Below are 11,147 nucleotides of genomic sequence, written 5' to 3'. Positions count from 1 at the left end.
TGGCTAGGTTACTAGTACAAATCAGCAATACAGGTGTGTGTTTAGCTAGGTGGTGTTTGTCTATAACTGACGTGGATAACCATACAATGAACAGACCACATTTTATTAGTAAACTAATCCAGATCATTTCAAATGGTTCCGCTTTATTGTAAAAGTACACTTGCGCATTATCTAGAATACTGCAAAAACAAATGAAATGAAAACACTGAACTGAACTATGACTCAACATCCATGATTTATTGATATCCAAGACTGATGGAGAGAATCAAAGCATGACAAAATGGATTTGATTATTCCCAAACGTTTGGTTAATAAAACAACCAGGGTACTGAACCTGAAGTGTTACACATTTTCTTGAAACAGTGGACGAACTAGACAGGCTAACAATAAGCAGTACAGAGCCAAAGGGCCTTGTGTCTGCTAAATGCACACTCAAAATGAAACAGGTGGATGGGGGGTTTCCATGGGTGCACTGTGGATACACTAGAGTGCCTTTCAACAGTTACCTTCAAGAAAACTATGTGAGGTACATGTGGACATTCAGCAATGTTGTTCTGGTTGGTAGGCCACATGAGAATCTTTCAGGGCAGAGCTTTCTTGCAAAAAGTGCTTTGAACAAAAAAACAAAAACCAACCACCTTGGCTAGCTTGCCATAATATGTATAAATTAATCTGAGGAGCAGCAGGTTGCTGTTAGTAGCACACAGGCAGCAGTCCTCATCTTTTTACAACTCTTTATTGACGCAAGGTGATTAAGGAGCCTGGGTGGTGCCTAAACCCACTGCGTTGGCATACGCTGACAGGAGGCTGACCACCTGTTTGGTTTCTAGGGTGAGCCGGGCTTCATTGAGCCAGTCCTGAGCCACGCGTCGTGATTCGCCATGCAGCTGATTGACAAACTTAGCGGCCAGCTCCAGGTCGCCGCGCTCAATGCTGTATGTAGCGTAGGCGAGCAGCTTGAAGGTGTCAAGGTCGTGGGGTGCCAGCTTGGTGGGTGGCGCCTCCTGATCCTTCTCAAAGAGGAGGACGGACTGTAGGTAGGACAGGAAGTACTGGTACAAGCTGTTGCGCGTCTCGTCAATCAGCGCCACACGCCGAGCCAACCGCCGGATGCCGTAGAAGCGCGCACGCAGGGAGGCCTCGCTGTAGACCCCGCGGGTAATTGATTCTTCAGGTAGGGCCGTGGCTAGAGCCTGGGCAAACTCGTTGTCCGCACAGCTCTCTTTGACGGCGCGAACGGCAGCCTCCAGAGGCTCGGTGGGAGAATCGGCAGCCGCCGTCTTCAGAGTGTAGTTCAGCGCCTCAACGGATAACCACAGCTGGTGGGCCTTGCGGGCCTCTTCCTCAGCTACGACGTGACCTGAGAGGGGACAGCACATTTTATTTTAATCTAAGCACTTTTGGGACAGGACTGTCGGGAGTGTATTTCAGTCAGAGTCAGTCAAGACATTGACTATGGTGACTATTTTAATCCAAGTCAATCATGAAGGTCTTAAATAAGCCTGTTATAGTTGAATGATTGAACCTTCCATCAAAAACCAGCATGAGATGAAAGTAAAAAGAGCTGGACTCACTGTCTATGGCCTCCTCCATGCCCTTGAGCCTGGCGTAGGCAGAGTTCATGTCCAGCGTGAAGGCATCCAGCTGTTCCTGAGCTTGACGGCGGTAGTGTGTCTCCTGCTCCATTATCTTGCTGCTCAGAGCCTACACAAGAGGGCAGTTTGAGACTAGGCTTAGCTTCTGAAATTAGCTAATGACATGACATGACACAGACGTGGCCATGAGGCCTGCTTCATTTAGCAACCTGAAGTATGGTCAAGTGAGTGTTACTGATACACATCCTAGAAATTAACTGACTATGAACTAACACACCAAATTCTCAGGAAGCGGTAGATGCAGGGTACCCCGGCAGCAATTTGGAATAGGGCAAGAGCGTTGGTGTGCGCAAATTAGGCTCAGTAATTTTTGCTAACTTCGACTTTGCCCATTGTTTTAACTCGCAAGGTGAGCCCATTAACTTTGTGTCTAAGGACATTTCCTCGATTTTTACATAACTTCTTTAGATTACCTAAGAATGCCCACATGCTTTATATATAGTGTAAAACATGTGGGTATATAACATGTGTTGCTCACCTCCTGTGCCTCATCTCTTAGCTCTTGCTCCTGCACCTTAAGCACATCACGCAGGTGGTCAGTGTGGGCGGCTGCCTGCCTGCGCAACTGAGTCCTCATCTCTGCCTCCATTACCTCCCGCACCTCCTGCATCTGACCGGTGCACACACGCGCAGACACACTTCAATACAATACTTCAATCTAAAAACAGAGTATTTCCAACTACTTGTTTGTCCAATCATTTTATCATTAGCAAATGACATGTACAAGTACAATCTTAATAGTATTTTTTTTTTAATGAGCCGCACCTTTACAGTGTAAACATTTTATGCTGAATAGACAAGCACATTATTAGCCCTACTTTCTTCTCCTGCTCAAGTCTCTGTTCCTCGCGGTTGTGTTGTATCGCGGTTTTCACAGCGCTTTCCACCACTATTTGGTGCTCCTGCTTCTGCTGGTCCAGTGCTGTCTCGATCCGGATCTGCTCGCGTACCCGCTGCTCAGCCAGCTCACGGTTCAGCTGGTCAATGCGGCGGTGGGCATGAGCGATTAGTGAGTTCAGGTCGTCCGCACTCAGCTTCCCAGCTAAATAGGGGTGCAGAGAATTACTCCTGACCACAAAATGCTAATATCAGAGTTGTGTCACATGTGGTAAAAGGTTTTAATCATTAAGTCAGCAAAGCTAAGCTGACCCTGGAAAGGTTCTGAAGGTTTCTCTTTCAGGGCATTCCAGGTCAACTGATATGCAAACCTACAAGGACATTAACACCCTTCCAGTAAGTCATCAAACCTTGTACAAACACAGGAAGGTAATTTGGAAGGTAACTCTTTCTACCAGTTAAAACTGACTTTGTATGACAAACATTTTGTTAGTTGTTGTTATTTTGTCAATTCTGGTGTGCTGCAAAAGGTTTGGGGACACTAGAGCTGAATACTGCTGTAGATGAAGTAAAGCAGGCGTATGGGAGCTTACTGAGACCCTTCCAGTTTGCTTGGACTTCAGGAGTGATACTGCTCAACTCTTTCTGGAACTGAACCTTGGCCTCATTCACCAGCTCACTGTACTGAGACACAATCTTCGCCTCTGTCTGGGCCGTCTGCACCTGAAATATGGACACATGATTTTCAGGCGTAGCCTTCAGTGTGATTTAAGTAGCGTTGGCCTTGATTAAAAGCACTTGAGTCACCTGTGTGAAATGCATGTTAGTATGTTATCTTATTTACTTTATATACAAATGCTGAGTTTATGAGTTACAAGTGCAGTAAAACAAATAAAATGCACATATATTGGAACTAAAGTCCAGCACCATTCTGTTCTGTAGAAGTACAATGAGCAACGCAGATTCCAATGAAATCATCTCCCGATCTCAATGTGGTTCTAATATCATTGTGCATCCCTAATTAGCAGCACTAGCATTTTAAGCAAATTAAAGCACTCCACGTATAACTAGCTTTTCATAACTAACAGTTATAATTAATAGGAGCCAAACCTTGAGGCTGTATACAATTATTTGCACAGAAACTCTCTCTGAAGGTACAATTGGCACCAATGCCTCGCATTTCAAGATGCTACTAAACAGAACAGTAAAACAATGACAAAAAGACATGAACAGCGTGTATGTGTGTGTCAGTGCTGAAGCTAAAATGGATTACAGACAGTTTCTACTGATCTGCCTGCCAGTTAATAGGATTTTTCTGCTTCTAAGCATATTACTGTCTGATTACAGTACTTACTTTGGTTACGACTTTGTCCAAGTCCACGATCATGCTGTGCAAGTTTTCCTCTGCAGCCAGGATTTGGGGTCTGGCTGCATCAATCTTGGACTCCTTGGCACCGTTGATCACAACTCTAAGCTTCTCAAGCTGTTCTCTAATTAAAACACACACAGTACATTGACAATTGACAAAAAGCTAAGGAAACTTTTCAATAAAAAACTGGAAATAAATATCCAATGAAGGTTTCTTTAATGAAGGTCATCATGGGTGGTGTGGTTTTGTATATTGGTCGGTGGAACAAACTGGGGAAATAAAAGCTTCTCTTACAAAATGTTAAAGTTATTTTGTTCTTAGAGTCCAATTCAAGACTTTTAACTTTATTTTGCTCTCCGCAGTGTAAACTGAGTTACAGTGATCCCTTCAAGTCGGCACATCCTTAATGTTTGGTCTTACTTGGCTTGGAGAAGAGACTGTCCAGCCTGGTCCACAGCATGGGATCGTTCACTCAACGCATCCTCCAATTCCCTCCACTGAGCAGACTTCTTATCTGGAGGATCCTGACCACACAGACGCACAGAAGCTACCATTACAGAGTGACATATGGCACATACAACAATAGTGTACCTAGCGTACTTCAAACTAAGACAACTTAAGCCTTTAATTGACGCAACAATTACATTATGGTCAGATTAGCTCATGCACCACCTGCAGATCTGATCATATCTGCTGTATGCTACGAAGGCATTGTGTGGAAAAAAGGTTTTATTTAATGTACATCGAATCAATCATGCACTTATTTAATCAGCCAATCTTGTGGCAGCAGCGCAATGCATAATATCATGCAGGTACAGGCAATCACAGTTTCCGTTCACATCAACCATCAGCATGAGGAACAAATATATTCAGTTGGCTCAGGTGAGATGGGTTAGGGTTAGATCCAAAGTCTGCAGATAACCAAGTCAGCCAGTTGTAGAGACAGTGAGAGAACTCACCTCAGAGTCCATGGCCTCTCGGAGTCTCTGTGTGTGTGTGCCAATGGCAGCGAGTGCTGCCTCCTGCGCCCCGATGGCCTGCAGAGTGAGCTTGGCTGAGACCCCCAATTCCTCCTCCAGACTGAATGCTAAAGCTGACCAATCATAAACAACAGTTCAAATACACCTTAGGGCTGCCGCTATTAATTATTTTGTATTTACCAATACATTATTTTGTCGATTAACCTAAACAAGTCATTTTCCTGCAAAACAGTAAATCTGAGCATTTAAAATGATTTTGATTAAACTGTAAAATAAGAGTTTACATATTAAATGCTTTACCACCCATGTTATTTGGCTCTAGTTCAAGTCAAGCACAGTGTGCTTGAGTGTGTCAAAGGCAAAACCCACAGTATATATGCATAAGCGCAGACTGTACCTGTATGGTTGCCTGTATTTCAATGATATATATTTATAATGACATATATTTCAGGCAGAGACTAAACACAGGGTCACTTGTATTGTAGTCTGTGAATGTGTATTAGACACCTACCAGCCAGAGTGTCCTGTTCAGCTTTGTCCTGCTGAGCTAAGCGGGCAGCCACTTCCTCCACAGGCCGCTCTTTCAGGGCAGCTTCGTGGGAAGCACACTCGTGGCATTCATCAGCTATAATCACACGCACAACACACACATTAGGATTACATATATAAACACATGCTAACAGACTTGTAGCCCAACCCTCCGCATCATGGGGCATGCAAAAATAAATAAATAAATAAATTAGATTCACAAACAGGCAGAAAAATGGGTGTGAACATTTAAAGTGTTACCAGAATTAATGCAGATGGGTTAGAATTAATGATGCAGATGAGTTCGGATTAATGATGCAGAGGAGTTCGGCAGATTTAGATATTTGTGCACTGATCACGCAACAGATGAAGGACTGAGTGGGTTAGTAATGACACTGCGTTCTGGAGAAACGCAAAAAAAAAAAACAACGGTGGGCTGAAGGATCTCAAACACACGTAGCGAAGCAGACATCAGTGCTGTGTGCTGAATCAACTGATCCAGGAGCAGCTCCTCTTTGAGCAGGGAATGCATTTCTGCATTTGAGCTTGGTCACTGGTCCTGGATCAGCTGCCGAAAGACAGGAGCACTGGTCATTGCGCTGCGGCTCTGACCTGCCGCGGACTGGGCGGGTGGAGGAGGGGTCTGGGCTTCGGACTCGGCAGACGCTGCTTCGTGGCTGGTGCCCGGGGCGGGGACAGACTGCACTTCACTCATGGCTGAAATTATATGGGCCGCCTCAGCCGAGGCCTCTGCAACAACAGTGGAACCTACGTCAGGATGGCAGACGCTGCAGAGGCGATGACGGAAACCGCAGAGTCATAAGTGCATTTTGGGGGTTTGAAAGATTAATTCAAACCTGTCCACGCAAGCTGTTGGCAATTTGCCTTGGGTCACAACTTACCAAAAGCATTTGGTGAATTTCTTCCTTATACAAAAAAAAAAAAGATCAAGACATGTTTGGTGTTTTAAGTCTGATAGTTTTGTTCTGGAGACGTAATGAGAGCTTATAAAGCATCAATTAGCACTGAGCAAAGTGTATTGATTAAGCACCACACACCTTCCTCAGACAATGAGGAAACCTTTCTGCTGAGTAATTAACAGAGATAAACAAATGGCCACCCTAAATTACTGCAACCCATGATGGATTAGTCATTTGTTCAGTGAATTATAATGACTGTAAAAGCAGATGAACTAACAGCAATCAGATGGATATTAGAGCATGAAACATTAGGGAAACAGTTCTGAGTCACAGCTGAGTCAGTCATTTATGACTAATTAAAATGGTTTTAGAATCAATTTCAAAATCAAACAGTTTAAGATTATGCTTACAGTGTGATTGAAAGGCATTAAATCTACATATGCAGTTAATAGACCTGCAGGTGGTATAGAATAAGAAAACTGATATTCCCTAAACAGCCCCAGTTTCACAGAATAATGTGACATAATTACATAATGAAATGTGCACAGTAAAGGTATTCTATTAACAAACAAAGCTCCTGAGGGTTGCATACAGTCAAAGCAAAATCCTTTAGGTTTCATTCTGGCAGGCATGTACAAGTACTCCAGTACAGCAGGTGGCGCTTTGACAATTGTACTGTAATTTCCTGGACTCCTGGAAGAGAACTGCACACTAAAAAGCACAAACTCTTTACCACTGATCAATCACATTGTTTGCCACGTAATGAGTTTGTGTGCAGAGTTCAAAAAGAAGAAATACTATATGCCCAAAAGGACATATGCAATCAAATCTTCAAAACCAGTATCTGGTGTGAAAAGTGGATACTGTAGTAAAACCCCAGCATCTCAATATCAGAGGAGAAGTTAAATATACCAATGTCTACAAATCTATGGATATAAGCACGCTTACCAATTCAGTTATGCATCCTGTCCAACATAAAGTCAATCAAAACACAATCTTTGTTTTGATTGATATTATTTACCAATCATCTATATACAATAAATATACAATGTAAAGTCCAGACACCAGGACCTGCAGGAGACTGAATCACATCTATAGAAGTCTGAATGGATGCCTATATAAAATGTGTGTGAATGCTGTAGATTTGATTTTGTCTTTGAGATTGTGTAAAATCACACACTCACCCTCAATGGTCTGTGGTGACAGAGCTTGAGTTTCCTCTACTGCAGGTTTGGCTTCCACAGGTGCTGGCTCCAGCTGCTTCTCTTTAGTTTTGCCTTTTGCTTTCGGCTGCTTTGAGTCCTTTGAGGCTTCAGACACTGAAGATATCTGCAGTGGTTCGACCTTCCCCTAAGATGCATACAGAAAGGCCTTTTCAGAACTTCTCTTGCAACCTAAATCTACCTTAGAGAGACTACCCAAAGCAAGACAAACGTGTCGGCAGAAGTAGTGGTTATGGTCTGGGAAACATGAAAGGTACTGTACAGTACTGGTCAAATATTTAAGAACACAGACAGTTTTTTCCAGTTTTTATTGAAATTTAAGCCAGTGAACAACCTGGAATGGTACCAAATCCGGTGACCTTAAATTGTACAATGGTAAGCAGCATTTTCACAACACTGCACATTCGGGTTGTGATCATTGCGTCTAGAAAAAGATACTTACCAAAGAAACAGAACATTAGAACTAAAGCCAGGGTATCGTGAGTATGATGAACATCATCAAGACTCTTGGAAACTGTAGAAAGCTGAAGGGTTTGGTAGAGTAAGAGGTCTGAGACAACAGCATCAGAAGACTCCAGCTTGTGTGATAGTCGTCTCACATAACACCTTGATGGCGAACCTTGAAGTAATTGCTAAGACGGCAAAACAAGAAAAGGAGGCATTCCTCTGCCATACAAGGCTGCAAAGTGGGCTACAGAAAAAAAGGTGGCGTTCTAAAACTTTTGACCAGTAGTGTATGTAACTGTTTCTGTGTGAGATCTAAATTAAACAGATTTTTGCTCTCACCGGTTTCTTTTGCAAAGGGATAAACGGTGGTGGAGGGGGACCAAGCGCCATCTCGAAAATCTGGTCAGAATATGGAACACTCTTCTCAATATTTGCCCTGAATTTGGGGTCCCATTTGGCGTACAGGATTGTACCACCAAGCCCTCCACCGACTGTCAGGAGACTAGCAGCCACAATCTTACCTGCAGCAGACCTGCAACAGAAAAACCCCTGAGATTATAAAAAGCACAGCACATTTAAATTAGAATTATATTAAAAGAGGATCACAGGGTCAGGCTTTTTCAACAGCAGGCCCAGTGTCCCAGGGAGATGAACAGAAGACCAAAGACAGACCAGATATTTTGTATTGAGAACCTGTATCAAGTTCCCTTATCTGATGATATACATTTCCTTTATTTAATTCATCCTTTCCTACCCTGAGTTTCCTGCAGAGGTGTAGCGACGGCAGTGCTGCAGAGGGTGAGCCGCTACCTTTCCACAGAGGCATTTCTGAGAAGACAAATGGAAAAAATCATCACAAAAATCATCTACAAAATGACAGCAACTTAGACCAAAGCACAAAAACAAGAACATATGCATGATCACCAACGTTTATCAAATGATGATGGTGTCTTCATACTTCCAACTTAAAAATTAATTAATTAATATATCATACCTAAGCAGGGATATTGGGAGGTAGGAGGAGATAGGATAGTGGGAGAAAGGATAGATAGGATAGTAGTTTTAGTTATTGTAAAGCTAAATTATGTCTGTGAAGGAGCTTTAAGCATGTATTGGACAATAAATAACAATACAATTCTGTATTGTTTCCGTCAATTCTGGGATTTTTTTTTTTTGGCACAAAAAGCTAAAGGTCTTGCAAAATGTAAAATAATACTAACACTTCATCAATGTATACATTAATAATTCCCTTACATTTTATAAGGCCTGCTGACAAAAACAGTAAAATGGTAACACATTAAACATATATATTTCCTGACCTAATTTATTAATGACATATTATGATTACTTAATTAAATAACAAGACAACTGAAATTGTTGTTAAGGAACTGATTCAGCTCCAGACTGTTTGATTCAAAGTTGTTCCCAAATGAATGAACGGGTGTGTGAAGGTTTGTGCAACTTCCTCATGTTACAATGGTACAAATACACCAGTAACACCCAATCAACTACATGGGACACCACTACAACCACCTAGCAACCCCCATAAGAAACCAGCAAAGGACATTATAGCACCTATCTAATAACATCATAGCACGAACAGGTTCACGCTGGTGACCACGTATAAGCAGCCTTGCAACTGCCTGGAAGTTGGAAGTACATAAGCTATGCAATCATTCTGCAAACAGACATGCTTTTAGAAGGCTTCTTGCTGCATGCCTGGAAATACGTCTTACTGCAATCGATCCACCAATCAATAATTCAATAAACAAGCTTGTGAAAACGAAATGAACTGCTCTCTGCATAACTGTGCAAAATGCACAGGCCACTGTTATCCTAAGAAAAAGATTTAGATGAAATAACCATACATTCAGATGGACTGGTCAGATCATACATATTTAATAAATGATTCATGATTGAATTTTGGTGCAAATATAACGCTTAAAATAAAGCACATATGCAAGGTTATGATGGGTTGAAAAAATGCGAACAGCTGGAAGAAGAAATCAGGCAAATGCGAGAGGTTTCCTTTAAACTTAGATGAACTTGGCAAGGTCACGCCCTCGAAATGGATAAAAATATTCGCCTCTACGTTAAATATATCAAAAATATAATCAGTTACGGGGGCTTTCGTTCTTTATCCACTCCACCTTACAGACACGGGGTCGGATCATATGAACGAAACCAAATTTGAGCAGCAAACTTTAAACTCTGCACCGAGTCTCCTCGGTTTCTTCTGCACATGAATGGATGACGGAAAACATGAATCACGCTTTGCCCGCCCACATCCACGTCGCTGTAGAATCAACGCCTCCTATTGGTAGAGGCACACGTCTTCATTTTCGATCAGACGTTCCATTCGCTCATTCAGCCGTCAATCAAACACGGAGCCCCGCCTCCCCACGCTTTGACTTAGCTATAGCTACGCCGTTTACGTAGCTCTCAAAGTGTCCCAGCTAGCGGCTACACCTTTAGCCACTTCAAATGACACACAATTTAGCGGCGCAAAGCGAGTGTTTTAACGTTGTTACACCTTAACCAACATACTGCGGGGTGCACAAAGTAAACGTATGAGCAAAAGCCTTTGAAAACATGTTTTAGGAGGCGAAGGACCCAGCGGGCCTGCTGTGCGGGTCACTAAATGACCGCTCTGGAGAGTTTCGCTAGCTAGCTCTACGGCTAGTCGCTCAGCGGTCCCTGACCAAAGCTTACCCGCGCCGCTGCATTTGCACCTTTCCAGCACACACGCAGCATTGTGGCCGTTCCTCCTTTCGCGTCTCGGTTTCAAGCGACAGACTTATCCACCCGACAGCTCAGCAAAACATTATAAAAGTGATGGACCCTCGGTAGCACTGCGCATTCACTCCCAGCGCCGTTTCGCCGAGTGACGGAGAGGCCGCGCATGCGCACTTGGCACGACCAACTGGGGGGGGGTGTCAAGGGTTTTTCAAGGGAATTTTTAAAATATCAAATTAATGTCATTTTACATTAATATGCACCTTAAAGGAAACTCAGTTGATGTCCAACGTTTTCCGTCCTGGTGTTAGGCTGCTGCTCATTGAAATATTTTAAGATCCTTCTCTTCCAAAGTGTTGCTTATCATCTAGCTACAGCTTAACGTGCAGATTTATTATTCACATATTCACAATAATTCACATACTTGTGTTACTGTGTTTCACTTTCAATTG

General features: G+C 42.8%; 1 protein-coding gene across 2 annotated transcripts; it reads right to left on the bottom strand.

Moving 5' to 3' along the window:
* Positions 1 to 216: 216 nt before the first annotated feature.
* On the bottom strand, positions 217 to 10,833 carry immt (inner membrane protein, mitochondrial (mitofilin)). Of its 2 annotated transcripts, XM_072664324.1 has the most exons (14): positions 10,672 to 10,833; positions 8,714 to 8,787; positions 8,299 to 8,491; positions 7,474 to 7,639; positions 5,982 to 6,119; positions 5,353 to 5,466; positions 4,821 to 4,954; positions 4,282 to 4,385; positions 3,847 to 3,982; positions 3,086 to 3,215; positions 2,474 to 2,697; positions 2,134 to 2,265; positions 1,575 to 1,704; positions 217 to 1,360 (listed from the first exon to the last, which is right to left on the bottom strand). In XM_072664324.1, exons 1-14 carry the CDS (start codon positions 10,711 to 10,713, stop codon positions 753 to 755), a joined length of 2,325 nt encoding a protein of 774 aa, XP_072520425.1. In that variant the 5' UTR covers positions 10,714 to 10,833; the 3' UTR covers positions 217 to 752. The 2 variants fall into 2 exon arrangements, with proteins under 2 accessions (XP_072520425.1, XP_072520426.1); XM_072664325.1 differs by lacking the exon at positions 5,982 to 6,119.
* Positions 10,834 to 11,147: the final 314 nt, after the last annotated feature.

This window comes from Salminus brasiliensis, chromosome 19 (assembly GCF_030463535.1).
Source record: "Salminus brasiliensis chromosome 19, fSalBra1.hap2, whole genome shotgun sequence".
NCBI classification, from domain to species: Eukaryota; Metazoa; Chordata; class Actinopteri; order Characiformes; family Bryconidae; genus Salminus; species Salminus brasiliensis.
Note: the sequence above shows the minus strand (reverse complement) of the source record. Positions and strands in the feature narration are given on the sequence as shown.